The sequence below is a fragment of the Larus michahellis genome, chromosome 7 (assembly GCF_964199755.1).
Source record: "Larus michahellis chromosome 7, bLarMic1.1, whole genome shotgun sequence".
NCBI lineage: Eukaryota > Metazoa > Chordata > Aves > Charadriiformes > Laridae > Larus > Larus michahellis.
Window position 1 is genome coordinate 12,653,670 of NC_133902.1, and position 20,436 is coordinate 12,674,105.

At 46.2% G+C, this 20,436-nt stretch overlaps 1 protein-coding gene across 1 annotated transcript; it reads right to left on the bottom strand.

Annotated features, from left to right (window-relative positions):
* Positions 1 to 1,420: 1,420 nt before the first annotated feature.
* LOC141745953 (eosinophil peroxidase-like) lies at positions 1,421 to 13,801 on the bottom strand. The gene is made up of 13 exons (XM_074593491.1): positions 13,705 to 13,801; positions 12,999 to 13,092; positions 11,936 to 12,111; positions 11,192 to 11,315; positions 8,949 to 9,078; positions 8,158 to 8,352; positions 7,091 to 7,406; positions 5,762 to 5,922; positions 5,134 to 5,386; positions 3,539 to 3,709; positions 2,483 to 2,720; positions 1,773 to 1,990; positions 1,421 to 1,539 (listed from the first exon to the last, which is right to left on the bottom strand). The coding sequence occupies exons 1-13, from the start codon at positions 13,799 to 13,801 to the stop codon at positions 1,421 to 1,423; spliced, it is 2,292 nt and encodes a 763-aa protein (XP_074449592.1).
* Between the last annotated feature and the right edge of the window lie 6,635 nt (positions 13,802 to 20,436).

Consider the following 20,436-nt stretch of genomic DNA (forward strand, 5'->3'; position numbering starts at 1 on the left):
GTACAAGGGATAAGGAATTTTATTTTGAAATGCAAACACACCAACCTCCAGGTTTGACATCCATTGGGGATAGGGACTAAAAGATTTGTCCTGATTGTGCCTTCAGAGAGTCATAAAGCATCCAGCACCTAACCAAGTCTTGCACACCTCTGAACTTTTTTTTTAGGGCAACAGACAATAAAATGTCACTACCCTTCTGTCTGAAATGTTACGTCCTTGGAGGCTTTTACAAATGAATGAAATAAAAATCACCGTACAGCAAATAAAAGAGTGGACGCGGTCTTAAGCGCCTCCGGGGAATCGCGTGCCGAGGTTCGGTGGAGAGCAGTCAGCTGAGCATCATGTACTGGCAGCAGTTTCCCAAGAGTGGCTCAGACGCTGGTCTGACGAGCAGAATTGGAAACTGTCAGTGAAGCAGAAAAAGCTACTGAGAGGCAGAAAGTCTTTCCAGGACACAATATTTCTCCCCACGTTTATATTTGACTCCATAGCCTAAAATAGTCCCTGATGAATGCGTAACTGAGTACCAGGTCACCCCTGTATCCTTCCACCTCTGAGCCGCTGTGGCACTTCCAGCCGTGTCCAAAGGTACCTCCGGTGACCTAACATCAGGCAGCTCTTTGGACAAGTGCTTCTGGGGCAATTTCTTGGCACTTGAAAAGGTTAAATTTTTAGCAGTTGCTTTTTAACACCCTGGGATTTCACCATCTCTGGGTTATGCAAAAGCAGCTCGGCTTCCTCTCAGCCTGGTGATAAAAAATCTGCAGGAAGCAGCTCAGCAGTTTTCAGTGACCATGAGACTAAGTTAATAAAAGGAATCAGGAAACCTCCATTTGTTTAGAGAGAAGGTGAACATAAACTGGGCTCCGTTCCTAAAGAATGGGGTGAGGTCATCATAATTTATCCTTTATAGCAAGTGCAAATATCTTTCTTAAATGGCAGTATTTGTCTCAAACAGTTTATCAAACTCTAGAGGAGCTGCATGGAGATGTGTTGTGGTCTGTGCCTTGCAGGACAGAGTAGGTGATCCCCAGGTATTGTTGGGTACTGGGTTGCCAGAAGGAAAATTTCAACCTTGTCCATTCTGCTCAGGCCATACCTGTCTTCTGCAAGTCTCTGTTCTCCCTACATCATTTTCAACTGGAAGAGCCCCTGCCAAAAGCGTATCAGTAGGAAGACACAGCTAGTGTCCACACCTCTTATATGAAGACGTTGTTTTACTGTCTTTCAGGACGTGGCACATCATAATCTCCAACTACGTGTGTTAAACTACTGGTGTGACAGGCCAGTTAAACTACTGGTGTGTCAAAACAACTCCAGATGTGCCTTAAAACGCTTTAAAGCCTTAGGGAAGGCAAGGGGAGAGCAGGGGCTTGGAGCAGCCAAGAAAAATATTTGGGGCAGGTTGGCTAATTCTGATTCATTTCTCTGTGGACACTCTTTCTGTGAAGGAAGATTTCCGTTGTCCTGGAATAAGGCGCTTAGAGAAGGATACGTCCACAAGGACCAGAACAGACTGGATTTTCAGGAATTTCCCTCCTAGTTGAAAGAGGAAGAGGCAGGCTAGTAAGGGATGATGAAGGTGATGGACTGCAAGAAGGGTAGGCTAACAGAACCTCAGTGGTGTCTGAGTGGGGCTGAATGTATGGTCAAAGTCATTTTGGGGGGCAGAGTCACTGTGATGACCTCAATTCTTTTATTTCTTTAGGTATGGAAGAGCCAGACCTCGTAGGGCATTTATTATTTTTGACAGACCTCAGACAACTGCTTACCTTTTGTGCCACACTCAGGCTCATCTTTCCAGGGTGAGAGGTCGAGCACATCGATCTCATGGCAGTCAACGAAGTTCTCAGGATAACTGTTAGCCTTGAACACATCCCTGGGTATCTTTTTGATGTGAGTGTTGTCACAAATCACCCTCGACAGTGAGATTTTTCTTAGTGCGTGCAACTGCTGCAGAGTGAAAACCCCCGGATTCTCCCACCAGAATCTGCAATGATATTTTCAGAAGCAGCTTTGAGCCTCCTTGAAGGCGTTTCGTTCCGGTTACCTGCCAAGATGGGAGTCTGACCAAGGTGAGTCTCTGCTCAGATCCACCTTGAGTCATCAGGCAGCAAGCACACCCCTTTGAGAAGAGGTTTCTCCAGTGTGGCCAGGTCTGGATTCTGCCACTCATCTGCCAGGCTTCTGTGATGGGGTGACTGATCCTCCCCTTCTGTACTCTGAGAGCAGATGTTACCCCAGGCAAAGATTACTGCAGATCACCCATGGCCTGCAGCTGGTGCTCCTCAACCCCATGGGTCTGTAGGAATGGGCTGCAAAATAGAGCCATTTGGCAACTGAGCTAGAATAAAGGTGTGAGCCTTGCTGGGAGCACTCACCAGCATGTTGGAGATGGGCTGGATTAGTGTGTTGCATAAAATGTTGGCATTTTTTCCCATAATAAATGCCACCGGGAAGGTTTGCTCTCAGAGCTACATACCTGTCCCCATCACGTAGGTTCCTGAACTGGGTGCCAATGATGCAGGCCAGGAGGGGTCCAACTCTGCCCTGGGGAACAAAGGGTTCTGCAATTGCTCCAATCCAGAGGTCAATATTGTCCGGTGTCCCATACAATTCCATGAACTTCTTAGCCAGTTTGGAATTGCCTAGCACCTCAGAGAATTCATCTAGGTTTTGAGGCTGGGAGAGCCCACAGAAGCGCCTCCAGGCATTGTAACCTTCAAAAGCAGGAACAGCAGCTCATCAGGAACGATGTCTCCCCACCATCTGCCTCGGCTCAGGGGCTAAACAGACCCCTTGGCCCATGAGCAATGTCTGCTTCTTCCCATGGCACTAAAGGATCTGGAAGACATTATTGTCTGGACAGCCACAGCAAATGCCATATTTTCAAAAGTCCTTTTTGTATGCACACACTAAACTAACAATTTGGGTTGTCTTTGCATGTGACTACAGGTTCATCGCAGCCCATCGGTTAGAGCTACCTAGTGCTGAGGGTGAAAATTTCTAGGATCAAAGTCGTAGAAAAGAGCAACAACTGGTTGTGCTTAACCCAAGAGCACCAGCTCTTCTCCAGCACCCCGGGGCAATCATACCTGTGGGTACAAGCCACTTCCGCTCAGAGCTCTGTGTTGTTTGAAGGCACAAAATAGGCACTGATGGGCAAAGAACAAAGTACAGATGGTCTGTCTGGCCCACGTGAAAGCTGAACTTTGTTCCTTGCATCTGTACCTTCTGTACCCCGCATGCTCTCCCATTGCAATACACCCTTGTTTCTACCCCTCTGCTACATTATCCCAACCAGCATCTTTGCTTTCCAAGCCTTTTGTCCTTGTCTTAAATCCCACGGAAAAAGATCTTTGTGATACAGAGACCTTTTCTACCCTGAGCTTGACGTCTATCCATCCTTCACCCATAAATCAAGGTACTGCTTCTTCCCATTGGTATGGAAAAATTTTAGTACCTTCGTGGAACTACCATAAACAGCAGAATAAAAAAGAGTATTGTTCACAGGAAGTGTGGACTTATGTCTCCTTACCTGGAAGGCCATGGTCTCTTCCCCTTTGCAGGTTCAGGGCTCCTAGATCCAGACCTATTACCTCTGTCTGTTCAAAAAGGTGGTTCTGGAGCTCCTCAACAAGCAGCTGATTCTGTTTCATCAGTTTTGCGTGATCAACGACCATGCCCCGTATCAGTGGGTCAATGCCACCTGCATTCATTGCAAATCAAGAAAAGGCTTTTTATACCAGGTTCCAGCTTTGATGGTCCATTTTTTGCGGCTGAAACTGTGCTGCATTAGATGTCTTTTCTACTCTGGGCTGTGTGGGGTTCACCTAGCTCTATATTTCCATTTCAATGTATACGAGTGTGTATGAACATACCCGCGTATGCCAGTAGATGAGGCTTCCCCTTGGTAACTAGACTCCCTTCCCCATCTCCATCCCTCAACCTTCTGTTCCACAGCCCTAAATCCACTTGTTGCCCACCTGGACCTCCAGGTCACTTTCTGCAGAACTTCTCCTGAGCAGTCCCCAGCATGTACCGATACATGGGCTTCTCTACAAGGTTTAGGTTTTGCAATTGATTTTGTTTATGATTAGCTACTAAGTGACATATATTTGTTAAAACATTAAACAGAATGATAGAATCAATCCATGTCTGTTTGTCTATGTCTTTTTCATAGCTATTAAGGAGACAGTATTAGTAAAACACAGGAAAATTGGCTGCACATGTGTATTTTGGCATGTTTTCCGTAATTAGTTAAATAACTCATTATGGAAGAGACATTTGTCTTCCTTGGAGAGATTCTTGCCTGCAGATATCGGCTGTATAAGTGCAGAATCCCATAACTCCCTTTAGATTCATGAAGAGAGATGGCCACCACCAAGAAGAAATTATGCTGTCTTATCTCAGTTAGACTGGATGCATCACCCTCTGGCAATGCCTACTAATTGTAGGGGGCTATAACAGCTTAGACGGATGTGAATTTTGGTTGACTGACATTTTAGTCTCATGCCTCCTGGAACAGCACGAGCAGTTGTGCTGTTTGAGTGGACGTGCAATGCTCACGCTGTCGGGTCTCGCTGAGCTGAGAGATGCACGGCAACCCGAGAAGGAGGTTTTTGCCTGTGACATATTCTGGTTATTTACTGACACGTTCAGAGTATGAACGCAATTATGGTGCGACGAACTGAGGAAGGCAACACTGAAAAACTGTGCAAAAGAAGCTACAGAACTAAATGATCTGAAGCAAAATCCCGCCCCAGTGTGTCTCCTTCTTCAGGAGCCGGTGCTTGATAATGTTCAATAACTGGGGTATAACAGCACATAATTTTTGGCGGGGGTCCTTTACCTGGGTACAATGCAGAACCAGCGTTAGGCTGCGCTTGGTGACAATTCTGGAGGACTGTCCCACTGCCCCATATTTGGCAGACCACCGGTTTTACGGCCCCTTGGGTAAACGTGTCGTGAGCCCCCCCCGAGCTGAAAGGCACTGTAATTTGTGTGAGGCCAGTTAAATAAACGGAGCTAAAGCAGTATTTGAAGTCTCGGCTCATACGTCTTACCGGCTGACCTCCATCTGAGTGTCTGCTTAGGACCTGACCAGGACTGCTGGCTGCCCCATGTTCTTACCTTCCGTTATAATTCTCCACGTCGCGCAAAAGGTCAAATGAAGAGGGACATGGGAGACTGGACCCAAAGGCTGAAAACTGTCATCCAAGCGGGATACAAAAGGCTGCACTGCTGTATGACCAAATCGGAAAGCCAGGGAAAAAACATTTGAGACTCTGGGATCCACTTTCTCCTTGTAGCCACTGTACAAAGGGATCCACTTGCTGGTCTCCTTCGCAAGCAGAAGTGGGAGGTAATCTCTGTATGTTATTATCTGAAAAAGCACAAAAGCAGAGCAAGTTGTCAGCAGCTGTAGCAGAAATGCCACCAACGTCAAGGGAAGAGCGTGAACCTGAACTTTCCGTCCAGTGGCAGTGAGTTCACAAGGTCCTCAGAATAAAGAGCTGTAGCAATGTTTGGCATAATATATTAAAACTATTTAATATAACAAATAATTAATAAATAGGTAAAATAATGGATAAAAAATGCTCTGGGTACTTGTGCTGTCTCAGATGGACCATCCCGATTCACAATTTTTGACTCCCGTAAATAACTCCACTAGATCTGCAAAGAATGGTTTTTCTGCTTTTCCTGGAGGAAAAACCATTCCTAAGCATGCGGATGATAATCGGTGAGCAGTGACCAGTACCTGGATTAGAGCAATGACAATCTTCCGACTCTCTTGGTAGAGCTTTTCTCCATCCCAGTGAGGATTTAATTTCCTCAGCTCTGTAACCAGGCGGTTGTGTTCTCGTAGAAAGACAGTGTGCAGTGAGGAAAGGCCCAGGTTCTCAGTTACCCGTTTGTCACCTACAAATGAAAATATTTTAAGAATTTTGTAAACTGTTTTTTATTTCAGCAGCAGGTTTTGTATTAGGACAGATGAGTAACAGCTGACAGTGTCACTGGCATTAATGCTCATGGTTAAGCTTCCTGGCAGTCATCATTCCTACCAGGTATTTCTTCCCAACACAGACAAACCATTCTCTGTCCAAACCATTTCGCCAAAACCATTGGAGAAGAGGCTTTGGGCAATTTACACTGTATCACACATGTTTGTGAACCAGCTGTAAAAGTCTCATTTTGTGAAAATCTAATGTCTGCCTTCCTTTTGTACCTCAAGGATACCATCTCCTTTTATACCGGCACTGTGAATGTTTGGTTTTGAAAACTTGTCTCAGTTCACCCAAGTTGTAAACACCTGTGGGAGGTCTGTGAACGTGCCTTCAGCAGAGATGCGGTGAGAAAACCAGAGGGGATGCAGCGAAGACGCTCCGACAGCTGACGGAAGAAGCACCGAGTAACTCCTCACTCAGCAAGGAGCTCTTCTCGTGCGCAGGGAACGAGAAAATAATGTGCAACGGGAACACCTCGTATTCTTATGATTGACTTTGCAAGCTTCACATTTATAATTTTTTTTGTTAATGTTGTGCCTATGACGGACCACTTCCGGTTTTAAAAAGATCTGCATTTTGAGTCATCAGTTTGTTTAAATTTCAGACAAACTTCTAGACTTGTCTTCTGATGTAGGTTGGGATATTTGAAATATTAAAAATTTAGAAAGTGGCACCAGGGAGAGTTAACTACATTGATTAAGAGTGTTTAATTGTCAGCATTGATTGAGTTGAAAACTGAATGGTGAATTCTAGGTAGCAGAGGGAAAAACGTCACTGAGAAGTTTTAAACACTGGTGGTTATTCGAGTGAAAATTTCTCCTACCTTTGAAAAGGCTTTTTAAAGGGAGGATGATATGCTGTAACTCTTTGGGGAAATTAAAATAAAATATTGTTTGTGTTTAATTAAACAATTGTTATTCAATTATTGTTCTTTTTTAACTTGAGGGAAGGTCCCCTGTCTTTCACCTTGCATGATCATGTCTTGTAGCACCTCATACACATATGAAGAGACATCAGACACCTGACCATAATGATCCTTTTTGAGTTTATGGGACACTGAAAGCTCCACAGATGCAACTTACCTGCTTTAAAGCAGGGGATGTTCAGGCTCTTGTTGGTGAGAACACAAACACTACTCGTTGTGTTCTCAAAGGGCAATAATTCCAACCCTGCATCAGTAAAATTCTGGTTCACAGCCATCAAACCCAGCGGGTTTGTCTGATTTCTAATACTCTTTGCCACAGAGTCTTCGCTGCCGTACACTGTGCTGGCATCAATGAAGGAGCTGACAGCGTTGATCTGCTCGCGAGTAAAGGTCCTGGGATTGCACACAGATGCCGACTGGATGAACGGCATGCAGGAGTTTGACCTCAGCATCCGTGGGTCATCGGGGGGAAACTAAAGCAAACAAACATAAGTGATGCCTCAAAAGTCATGTGGTTTTATTTTTACTGTTTTAAGATAGTGTGGGATGGAATGAAAGTCATTCCAAACCAGGACGCATCCCAAACCTGTCCTGGTTTGAGAGACAAGGGACTAATTTCTCTTCTAATGCTTGGGAAAACCACACTTTTGGAAGACTCTAGTGTCTGAATTCTTGAAAATATTTACTTCATAGCCAGCTAGGCTATGTGGGATTCAAGGTCTCGGTGATTTCAGGCCTTGTCAGGTGTGGGCATGAGGAGGAGTGAGACCAGGGCACTTGACCCAAGCTGCCAACGGGATTATTTCATACCATGAATGGCACATACAATAGAAATTAGAAAGTTTGCTGAGGAGTTTTCTCTCTGTCCCTTGATGTCTGGGATACTGAGCACTCCTCACCCCGGTGCCGGAGCCCTGAGCCCTTCCCTTCCTCTCGCAGCCACCGTGCTCGCAGGGTCCCACATTGGCTGTCCCTGCGGGGAGTGCGGAGATTCCTGCTGATATAATTCTTGTATATTTTATATTAGTATTGGGATCAATACTGGTTGTTTAGTATTATTAATGTGAATTATTTAGTCTCATTCTATTAAATCTGTTTATATTTCAGCCTTCACGTTTCCTTTTTTCCTGATTCCCCTTCCTGGGTGGGGAGGGGTCATCAGGTGAGAGAATAATTGTCTAAACGATAGTAAATTGTCGTGGGTTCCTCAAACCATGACAGTACCTTGATTGGAAAGCAAGGGGGCTTGAATGCACAATCGCAGTGGAGCTCCGGGCTCGCTCCTGCACCGCTGGAAGGGGCTAAGCCTATGTCGTGGTCGACCCACTGGCCCCACTGCGTGAAGACAAGAGAGAGTTCTTGATCTTGGGTGATATTCTCGTTGGCCGTGTGAGCAATTTCATTTGACACTTTTCGAACCTGCAGAAAATCAGAACGAAAATGTGTATGACTCTCTCCACCTCTCAATATAACACCTACTATGAGACCATGCATAAGATGATCTTAGATAAGCTCATAAGGGTTAATTATGGCACTAAACGGACCCGTGCCATGCCCCAGCTCTATCGAAACAGGTGTAATAAGTAGCACCCTCTTGACTCCACTGTTGCTCAGCCAAGCCCAGCTTCATGGAAAGTCTTTTATGGCTGAAAATGATGTATGTGCACACATTCAGAAAGTCAAGAAGATGGCTGAGGAACACCCAAGCCTTATGGTCTGTATAAACATCCTGGTGTATCTGAGCACACTGTCTGCACCAGACCTCGGGATGCACACTTCTGAAAAGGTTACCTTGTCCATGCTTTGCTAAGTGAATTTCTCACAACCTTTTTGTCTCCAACAAAAAAGTATCATCCCAAGCCATAGCTCAGTTGTAGAAAACAAGCCTCCGACTAGCACCTGAGAGGAAAGGATCAAGTAATTTACACTCTAGATGTTGCCACTGTTTCACTTATGACGGATGCAAGGAGAGCAGTGTCCACTACTGCTATCGGGACAAGAATAACAGTTCTCACCAGCGGGAGTGGAAATCCATTGTACAGCTTTCCTTCACTTGCTCCTCTGGGAACAGACACTCCATCTTCATATGCTGCTGGCAGCCAGCGAGCAAAGGCACGGTTCGAGGACCCCAGGTAAGAACGCTCCCTGGAGCATCACAAGAAGAAAAGCAAACACCGGTATTATTTCAGAAATTAACAGGCTTGTAGAGGCTAACATTTTGCTGCCCTTCAATCCATGTGTGATTACTCTGGTAAAAGAGGCGATAGCCAGAAAACACTGAGAGGTAAATAATACCAAGATTATTACTGCAGAGAAAAATGATAATTTTTTTTTTTTTTTACATTAAGAAAACATTCCTTGTGCTATTATATTAATTTTGTTTGGGATTTAAATCTCTGTAGCACCTCTGTCCCCACTGCTGTTCCACACAGAATCAGTCTCGCAGTAGGGCCATCACCAGTGATGAGGGTGGCCATGCTTTCGTCCAGCTGAGGGCTGGAAGCTTCCAAGGATGAAGATCCTCCACCTCTGCAGGGACCCGTACTGAGGCTACATTTTCAGCAAGTTTTTTTCCCCACGTCCAACACAGAACCTCACAAACTGCAACCTGCAGCCGTGGGCACTTGTTTATGTTGTCTCATACTGCCCAAAAGAATTTGAATCGGTAAACTCAGCAATGCTTGTTGGGAATAACAATGATGCTGGTTGAGCCAATGATCTGTGGCCCTAGGGACACAGAAACACAGGTTATTTGCAGGAAACCAGTTACTGAGTATCAGCTGGTGCACAGCAACTTTCTGTGTTTAAACTCTTAAACCCATAAAACCTGGACCCATAAAACCACCTGCCCCTACTGAAAAAGGAGTGTTATACCCAGAAATTACAGCAGTGTGCTGTGAAGTACGATCATGCCCTAGAACAATTGTCACACCACAGCTGAAGCAATTCCATCAAATATTAAGAGCTCAGTTTCACTGTGGCTCTTGTTTTGATTGCAATTACTGTCCTCGACGGCAGATTTTTGCAAAACGTTCAAGTGCTATCTCACGGTGCTTGTCTCAAGCTGAGCAAGATCCTTGGAAAAATGTTGATATACCACAGAGTCCCCTCGCTTCTGAGTGCCTCGTTATCTCACTGACAGACCACACAATTAGGAAGCCCAAGGACAACCCTACCCTGAGTCTAAAAGTCAGCCTGAACACTGTGTCCTTGGGGACTGAAGGCTCCGGGGTCTGTGGGCAAAGGCACAGACCAGCACCGCGAGCGCGAGCTCCTGCGGTGCAGAGTTGTGCTATTTCCTCACATCTGGCACATCTATTTCATGCCAGATGCACACGAGATGCAAGTCCTGCTCAGACTCGGGGGCTGGAGTCTGCCACTCGCCAGGCAGCAACTCTGTGGCAGAACAGGACAGCGAGCCTTGACTTCCAGGTATTAGGCGAGAAATTTTGCCATCTCCTGGTCAAAAAAAAAAAAAAAAAGCTAACAAGGAAATAAATAAGTATATATAAATATATGATCCTGGCTTGGAACCAGGAGGGAAGCTACACACAAAAAGCTGAAGAACTCATTTATTTCACATTAAGGATACACACTACTAGAGGAGCCAAGAATTAAACTCTTGTTTACTTCCCTTTCTTATGCATCAAAACACAGTGTGTATTTGGGTAGTCACTCAGGTGTGCTGAGCGCTGAATATTTTACATTAAATGAGCACCAAATCTAGTCCTCTGTGACATAACGCTTAGTAGGATAGGGTGAACCTATCCTACGTATATTCACAGTGCTTGTGAAACCTATGGTTTTAAAAATCTTGCTTGTGTAGTCAGCCCGAGACAACGGAAGTTCGAAATTTGACAGTCAATGCCCTTATCACATTCGAAGCACAGCGACTCCCTAAACCCAGAGGAATTAGAGGAGGGGTGATTCCCTGGAGCCTCACGCTGAGTGGGAAGCTGGCCGTCACAGCCCCCAAATCTGCTCCTCTCAACCTTTCACCTTCCTCCACCCGAGACGTCCTCTCCTTCACACAAAACAGCATAGGGAGGGCAATGGGCTCAAATCTGAAATTTGCAAGAAATTACATCTTTTTCCCACCAGGCATAGGTAGAAACGAAACATCTGTTCTAGGCACTACTAAAATGAGCATTTCATTCTGCTTGCCCTGTTGAAAGGTACTTACACAAGCGACCTTAAGCCATCTATCCTGGGCCAATGTACAGACTGGAGACACTCCTTGCCCACACACAAACCCTACCTGTTGTTGCACTCTCCGGTGATGGTTCGGTAGATGTCACACTTTGGGCATTTAATGGAACGAATCTGGTAGTCACAGCCGGTTTCTTTGGAAATCACCTCCTTCTGTTCTCTGTCTAGTAGGTCTGCAAAAGAAACCGTGCAAAATAACATCTGCTCTTACTCCTTTTCATTTAGCTTCTCAGTATCCTCGGTCAATGTTTGAGTCATCTGAGTCAGAGCTCAGTGGATATATCAGTGGATATATAACACCTGGAATTGTTAGTTTGGTGCCTAAAGCCTTTTTTAGATCAGCTCTCACCTCTGGGTTAGGGAAATGGGGTTAGCATGGAAAGGCTTTCCAGGGGAATATTGGGGAGCATCACCACCAGCAACCTTCTGCCCTAAGCTGGGAACAAAACTGTGAGCAGGCGGTGGTACAACCTGGGCAGGAGGGTGTGAGGACCAGGAGTTGGAGATGGGCTTCTGTTCTCAGGGGTCAGAGTCTCCTGGCATTCGGTGTGTTTTGTCCCAGGTTTACCACACTTACTGTTAGGCTGGTTTTATCATCAAAGATATGAGACGGGCACCCCCAAAGGCGGTGGTTAAACCACCAAGTGGTCTGGTTTGCCCCTGAGCATGCTTAAAGGGGGAGGGCTTTATCACCAGCTATTCGGATCACGGCAGAGCTGCTCTCTGGCACTCTGCTGTGGTAGATTTCCCGCTCTTAGCTGTTTGTAAACCATTTTGGTCTAAACCACACTACCTGTAACATTGAATCTCCATTTCCCAGAGAGATGCAGCTTTATTTTGAGGAGTTTCAAAGTAGTTTCCAAGTAATCGGCAGCGCGGACTGCAGATCTGGTTCTTCCTACTGGGTCCTTTAAGTGCTTCAGGAAATCCACTGGGTTAACAACCTTTTCCTCTAGTTTTCTCTTTAAGCTGAAACAAAAAACAATCCCATGAAGCGCCTGCTCGGAAGTCAGACTGCCTCTGTCATGCTGGGCTGGGTGTGCTGAGGCGTGACAGTGCTGCTGGGTCCCCAGCAGGCTCTGCTCGCCTGGGACAAGCTGCTGCCCACCAGCTCTGCACATTACCTCAGGCAGATTTTTGGCAAACAAGTCATTATGATCCCCTGCTTCAAGTTTGCGTTACGTCCTTGTCACAATGAATGTTTTATATCACGTGAAAAGCTTATATCAGTGGAAAACTGAGTTATTCTGTGACTGGATAAAATTGTACGTTTCGTATGTCACAAGATACGTTCTGTGAACAGAGAGACAATCTTGGTCCCATCACATCTCTTCCGGGTCCCACGGCTCTTTCTTGCACAATGAAAAATCTTCCATAGGGTGGGTGGAGAGAAACTCCTCCCCAAAGCATCCTGCTGCCTGGAACGAGCCTTGTGGGACAATACATGGAGGGACACCTGGGGTTTGGCTTCCCCTGAGGCTTATTCATGACAGAGTGCTCGTCTGCGCAACTGCCTCATGACTGTGGTCCTTCCAGGGAGAGGCAGAACTTCAGCAGCCAGGAGAGGACTCAACACGTGCCTGGTGTGCCCGTACCACCACGGGCTACCGAGAGGTGCCCATGTGGCAGTGTGGGTGAGGAGGCAATAGCTGCGTGTGGCAGAGGGTGGCCCTGGGGCTGAGACAGGACACCAAAACCCAGCCAAACTGGGCAAAAGAATCTCTCCAACTATGACAGGGAGAGTTCTTGAACATAGGCGTCACCGTAATAAATATGCACTGGAAAACAGAAGAAACAAGGGTATATTTTCTCTTATTTCCTTATAATCCTGGGGCCCTCGTGCAAAAAGGACTCACCTTTTTCGGGCAAATAAATATGCTGTGTCTACCAGCTGCTTGGCTTCACTAATGCTGCTCAGAAGAGATGAGTCGGATAGCACTTTTGAGTCCTCTACTGAAAAAAAGAAAAAGCAGAAACTGAGGGTCCTGCGTAATGTACACCAGGAGCTACTTATCCCACCCCATCGCTGGGTGCAAAGGTGCACTGATTCACCTCACACGCAGTTCCCACTGCGTGTTTAGTGCTGCCTGGACACCTTTATCTGTGCTTCTCTTGCTCATCTGCTTCACCCCATTGCTGAGGTCCTGAAAGTCACAGGACAAGAAGTGTAAAGCAGTAGCTTATTATCCATTTCACAGAACTGGCTCTGACAGCTTTGGGAGGCTTTCAGGGAATTATTTTTCACCCTTCTTTTTGAAGCTATTCTTCCTTGTTAAGAGAACATTTCTCTTCTTGTGTTAAGAGAAATGCATAGAAGTCAAAGATATGGTCTTTGACCCAGTTTCCTTGTCATAAGATGATGATCTTGTGCTTGGAAGACCTGTTGGTTAAACAGGCAATTTCCTTAGACAAGTTTCTTAGGAATTGACTTCATTGTTAGTGGGTCAGTCTACAGGTTATGTCAAATTTATATTGGAACTATGTCTAACTAGGAACTCAGACTGAGTTTTGACTCGCGCCCTTTCAAGCACAGGAGTGGCTGAAGGAGAAACAGAAACTTACTATTTAATGAGGAGTCCATTGGCCCGAAAAAGCAGAGAGTGATGATGGATCCTAAGAGAGTAATTCTTGGTTTTACGCCTAGAGAGAAATGCAACATAAATCTTCTGAATGGGCAGGGCTTCACTGAAGCATCAGAAGAGATTGACAGGTTTGCTTTGAATATTTATTTCAGGATCCAGGAATAAAATACAGCACACCTCTGATCAGGACCACAAGTGGGGCTCTGGCTGGGGAGGGCTGTAGCTGTAGGTATTGGCAGGACACAGGGACGTCCCTGTGGTGTGGGACATTCAGTAAACCGGGCTGAGTAACTGCCAAGGAGGAGGCAGCCACCCACAGTCCAGGCTTTAGTGATGGGGACTCTTGGGAAGGCGCTTTGGAAGAGGGCTGGTTCCTGGTGTCCTGCCTTTGTGGGGGTCCTTCTCAGAAGGTCCTTCTCAGTTAGACCCCACATGTCCCTCTCTGTCTTGTTACTGAGCAAAACTAGCAGCTACGCCTAGCGCTGGTCCTCCAGCCTTTGACCATCTCCGTTAGTCTTCTTGATGCTCCCTGAAATTTGTCTCTATTCCTTTTTCACATTAGCACTAAAAATGTCTATCATCTGTTCTCATTGGTGTTATATACACCGAGGAGATCTTCAGTCAAAAGGTTACACATAGATATGTTTTAGGTCATTCAGTCAAAGTTTTAACAGTTTAGAACAGGAAAGATTGACAAAATTTGGAAGAACTAACAAACTTCTCACAGCGGGGCGGGTTATCTTACATTTACAATCTGGAAATTCTTCAACCACCTTCACAGGGATCGAAGGCTGCTTATTCCTTGCAATCTTACATTACACGAGGCAGGAAAGCTTTCTTTTCTCGCTTCTCAAAATAAATGTATTTCACATACCAGGAGCGAAGTAACCATGAAAGACCACCAGCTCCTAACACCCTTCTCTGTCTCCTTATCTCCTTGGGCTCATCCATGGAGTGCACCAATACCTGCGCCAGAAGTATCAAATCATCCAAATACAGATATAAAATTAAAAAGCACTGATCTTACCTGCCATCTCTGCAGAGCTGGTAGGACTGGGAAACAAGCCAGTCCTTTATAGCACTTTCACCAGAGTAGAAATTAGCCAGGTCTGACCTGGGTGTGGCCAAAAAGGGAGAAACTGGGACCAGATTGATCCAAGAGGAAATACCGGCTGGTTTGCTTTCCCAGATTAAGCAGAGAGGTGCACGACTCTCCATTCCTTCTGAGTAAATGCTGGCTTCCTTTTTGACAAATCAATTAAAAGGGAAAAAGAATAAAGGCACACATTTCGGTTCTGCAAATGAAAGAGATCAGCTTAATTTTATGATGGTAAAAGTCGATGGTGGAATTTGTCCTCTTTTTCCCTGTTGATTGACATCTCTGATGGTTTGGGAAGCCAGAAATGGGTTGTTTTGCCAACATGCATTTGTGGAGTATTCCCAGATCCAAACACAGCATGTCTGAATGGGGGACCTGCCAACATTTGTATCCAGGAAAACTGAATTTTTGTCCCATTTAAAATCGCTTAGTGAGGTGGTTTGTATAATTAAACAGTAGCCAGATCATCAGTGATTTGGAAATACACATAAAATAGCTGCTGATAATTGTGGGTGACAAAGACTGGACAACGAACAAGGCAGTGGCCGAGAGCAAGCTCGAGCTGTCTCCAGTAAAATCATACGCATGGTAATACAAACAATCACAAGGTTACACCTGTGCAAAGAAGAACGGGCCAGAGGTGCGAAACGGGAGATTCCATCCTGAAATGTCTAGAAAGGAACAAAGTATTGGGCCAGCTGAGCACTCCAACGTGGATTACGAAAGCTATACAGTAGGAAAAAGGGCTGTAGTGCAGCGGGCAAACAGGAAGGTGGCAGAAATAATTCATGTCTTGGAACATTAATCAGGCTGATCACAGAAGACAATGCTGAATTCTTACCGACAATCAGTCATGTAAATCTCACAAGATTAGGTAGCCAACCCTTCCTGCTGTTTAAATATTTTCACAGTTTTTCTTAAGCCAACATAAATAAAAAGAAAAGATGAAAAAGGAAACGGCTAACAAACATGTATCATTTTAAATCCAAAAAAAAAAAAAAAAAAAAATTTGCAAAGGTAAGGTTTTCAGAAGCTGAAAATACAATGTCAATATTTCTCCCTTAAAGACAAATTAAAAATCAAAAGCAGAAGCTGGCCCCTAGTACCAGAGGCACGCTGGTCACCCTGGCAGGCACTCTACCTTCTCCGTCCAGCTTTCTGCGTACAAAATGTACGTAAGCAGAAGTGCAGGTACCTAAACTGGGGGTTTTGCTATTTCTTTTGTGGTTTTGACATGTATCATTGCAATTGCATTAGTGCCTCAGTGACAGTCTGGGAACCCTTGGTACAGGGACACCGTCTGCCTTCGAGGGTGTGGGCCGGCCGGTCACTGGCCGGTGGCCCGGTGCCTGCTCCTGGCTGGAGTCACCTGCCATGCAAACGCTGCATTGAACACTACCCGTGTCCTAGCAGTAACTCGAGCCCGGGCGTAAGTGCAGTACCCAGGGCTTTCACGTGCAAGCTGTCCTATGTCACCTCCCACTAGGATTTACAGCGTTTTGGTGCAATCTTTTGGGCTTCAAGAGAAACCAAAGTATCCTGCCCACGAAGGCTGATGTTCATTCAGCGCAGCATGTAAGACATCTGGGCAGCCAGGGCATCAATTACACATTAATTAGCTGACCAAGCAGAAGATTCCTCCATCAGATCTCCTCTCTGTCTTGAGTGTTTAGAAGCTGCATACTTCTTCTCTTTCAGGCTCTCGGTATTACTATTATTACTTGTCGGTTTTACTATTCAGGCTGCAGATCTTCACCTGTAAATCCTAGTGTAAATCTGGCAGCCTGTAGCTATGTGACCGCTGAATCGCTAAATATATAATAAGCATTAGCTGTATCAACAAGATGATTAAACTTAAGCCCCACAAAAAAGAAGGAGCCCATTATTACAATCCTTATTTCCCATCCTAACGGCAAAAAGCAGCATCCACCCCTTTCCCGTTCGACACACCTCTGATTTTCCTGCAAGCTCTTCCAGCGCCCATTTTCATGACACAGACACATTTATGCTAGTAAAGCCCAGGTGTGAACCACGATGTCTCAAGGTTAACGGCAGTTAAGGGCTTCATTTAGGTACAACTTCAAACATACGAAGCTCCTTCTTCACCTGCCAATGGCATATTTTTCCTGTATTTCAAACCATGGATTTATTTACGTACTACTGAGAGCCAACAGCCCAATACAAGCCAAGCCTGTACTTGTCCAGGGCACGGTGGCATGGAAGAGCCACTACAGATTTACAAAACCATGTCCGGTCCATCTGCTGCTCCAACAGATGAAGGGCAGAGTTTGTACAGAGATGGAGCAAAAACGATAAAGCAGAAAAAAGGAAGAAGTGGTAGGTTAGCAGCAGAGAAATCGTAGGGCAAGTGGAGGAGGAAAAGTTCCCAGCAGTTCAGGGGTGACATTTAAAATAAAATCATTTTGTCCATCTTTAAAAACACCAAGGCTGCAGCACTAAAAAGTGACTTTAACTGTTTATGGAGAAGGCCATCTGGGTCTATGCTCAAGGCCAAATACAAGTAGAGGAGCTTCAGAAGATGGTGCACAGGGGAAAGCTGGTGATGAGAATACTCTGCCCAGCTCATAGTCCAGCTTCCTGGAACAGCTCTTATGGACTCAAAGGTTCATCCAGGGCCTGGACGCAGTCTTGCTACCGGATGCTCCCTGGGAATATGTAAGGGGTGAACCCCAGAGCAGCAACGTGGATGGAAAGCACATGAAAAACTGAGAAGTTGTGAGCTAAGAGATTACTTCCTCTTTGTTTCATCACAATGTAGAGCTGTAGCTCTCCCAACCAGAACACTTTGCCTCTGACCATGGTTCGACCAATCTACTCCCACCAGCCAGCAGCTCTGGAGGAGGGGAACTGGCACACCATGAGGGTCTCACTCTCCAGCCTGGGATGGTAACCGGTGAGGTTTGCGGAGAAAAAATCCTCAGTCCCCCAGCAGGAGCTGGTACCTATCTTGCAGTAGCTGCACATGTGCTTGAGGACCCATGACCATGGCATGGTCAGCTCACTCCTGATTCCTCTCAGTGGGAGCTTTCACAGTATTGGTGCAGGAGTGACAGCAGCAGCAAGGGATGCTTGGGAGGTGCCACCACAGGTCTTTCTAGCATCACTGATGTATTCGCTTCAGGGGTTTCTCCAGCTGGATGGTGTCCACGGTGAGATTATTACCTCTCTTTTAAGTCCTCCTTTAAAGGCTCACTACTCATCAACACCCAAGGCTATGGAAGCCTTCTTAGTGCAGCCCTCCATCAGCCACAGAGGCTACCTCATTGCCACCACAGGGTACTCCAGGCAAGCGCACAGTGGCTTTGCCTGCCGTGCAAAAATAGGTGAGCCCAACAGACTGGGCAGTGCCATCAGTGAGTACAGACTGCTTGGGGCCTCTTTCCAGAAGTGACACCCATGGGGTGACCATCTGTGGCCTTCTTGGGCTGTAGTCTGTGCTCTGCCTGAGCACTCTTTCTGCCGATGTCGCTCGCGGTGTCCTCGATGGTCATGGGGGCTATGCCAGCTCAACGTGACTCAGCAGGGTAGGGCATTCAGACCTAACTCTGCCCTGAGCAGCAGGCACAGCTCCCAGAGCAGGAAAGCCGTGGAAGGCCGTCTGTGACTTTCTAACGCAGTGGTAGGAACCACCACACCCACCAGGACAAGATACTGCGAGGCTGAATACATAAGTAGATATAACACACAAATCTAGATTAGCACGAATGTTGCGGTTTGATTCAATGCTTATCCATGTGAAGGAACGTCTGCATGGACAGAGCTTGCAGGGGTCCATTAGTATTCCCAACGCACAAGTAGTAGTCTCTTCTCGAACATCACATGCCGTCATATTACAACCAGTAAGCACTGGTTAATGGTCAGAACAGCATCTGTTATTGCACCAAGTAATGGGACACAGCAGTGAATGGTGACCACTGCGTGCTGGGGCCAGCAAAGCCAGCACTCGAGCAAGGCAGTCGCTATTTTCTGAAACTTGGAAGATCAAAGGGTGAAAACTTGCAAGCAGAAGTAGAGTCTGAACATTTCTCTGAAGAAGAAAAAGGTCTGCCTCGTGACAGATCTTGTGGTTTTCTATATTGCATCATACTGAAAAGTGCCATTTATTACAAGAGAAGGGCTGTCAGTTCTGTGTTGAACTCAGACTTTTTTACAAACACATCCTGTTCTTTCTACTAGGTGAGATTGTTTTGTCTGTAAATATCACAAGAATTGTAGATGAAAATAGGTGTTCATTGCGGATGACACCAGATTAGATAAGAAAAAAGGTCAACAACAAAATCCCAAACCAATGCTGAGAAATATTGTGAGAATTCTGGCCAGTGCAATGAAAGTCTGAGTTCAGCCATGCTGCAAGAACAAGTTGGAGGATATGGTATTCTCCAGACCCTTCTGTTTGGGCTCTGGAGCTCTCCAGACCACACCTTTTGCCCTCCTTGACCCCTTCAGATCTCTCTTTCAAGCTCTGGTCCCCTCCAAGCTCCTCCATTAGGGTACCACTCCTCTCCAGGACCCTCTGATCTCCCTCTGGTCCTCTGCAGGTCCCTCTTGCAGGTCCCCAGACCCCAATGGTCTGGACCACCCCCATCCTTTCCTTATGCACTGTGAACCCCTCCAGACCCCTCCTTTTGGTCTCCAGTAATGTGCAGGTCTATGTGCTTTGGTCTGGTTCCTCCAGGTTCCTCAGTTTGCCACCTGAAGGATGTTCGAAACCTTACCCAGAAATGAAACCTCACCTCAACAGACCTCTTTGGATGCCAGATGCACAGTACTTCATCCTCAAAACGAGTAAGGAGAAATAGCTCGTTCCAGACCATAGACTTCATCTTTGCTAACTGCGCCCATCAGGACGTTGGTGGCTTTCTGGCTCTGAAGGCTCTCCACTCTCGTGCCGTACCCTAACCTGAACCCCACAGGCACTTCAGGAGATCCAGGGAATGTATCCCCCAGCTCTGAATGTCAACATGGTGCCTAGAAGAGGATATCACCTGGATAACTGAAAGGGATGAGTTTGAGTTTAAGTTCAGCCTCTCTCCTGAGTCTCTTCCTGAGTCTCATTTGCTGGCCTTACTCTACTCACTATCTCATGCGTCCAGTGATGGAGCTGGTTTGAGCACCTGGTTTCCAACACATCAGTGCATCCAAGCAGGTGGTCACCCATGCCTGGGCACTCATCCATGCCCGTGGGACTGTGCCACTGTGTCAGGACTATAGGATGGAAATCAAACCACCCAGCAAGGCAGAGGCCGGGGAGTGTGACCATGCAGAAAGACCCCACTTTGGTCTGGGAGCTGAGCATGGAGGAGCAGTTCCTACACAGTGAGGATTCCATCCAAACTGCTCCCTTCTTATAAATCCCCAAGGGAGAGGCGTGGGGTGGCAGTGACATAGCAAAGTGCTTGCACAGCTCTTGGGCATAATTCCTGGGAACCCAGAGAGGGCTTTGGATATCTCAGGATGGGTTCCCAGAGCCAGTTCCCACCCAAACCAGGGATAGGCAGTCCTTCTAGGATTGTCCTCCAAATAGGATATTTGTGCTCCAAAGGAGAGGCCATGGTCACTACCAGATGTTGCTCAGCATGGATTTCTTCTTGA

Bases quoted from the DNA above. Each gene is read 5' to 3' on its own strand.
- LOC141745953 (XM_074593491.1), bottom strand. From the start codon at position 13,801: ATGTTGCATTTCTCTCTAGGCGTAAAACCAAGAATTACTCTCTTAGGA. The intron at 5,387-5,761 runs GTACTGGTCACT...GTGCTTTTTCAG, and splicing joins TTGTCATTGCTCTAATCCAG to ATAATAACATACAGAGATTA. The intron at 2,721-3,538 runs GTAAGGAGACAT...CTGCTTTTGAAG, and splicing joins AAGAGACCATGGCCTTCCAG to GTTACAATGCCTGGAGGCGC.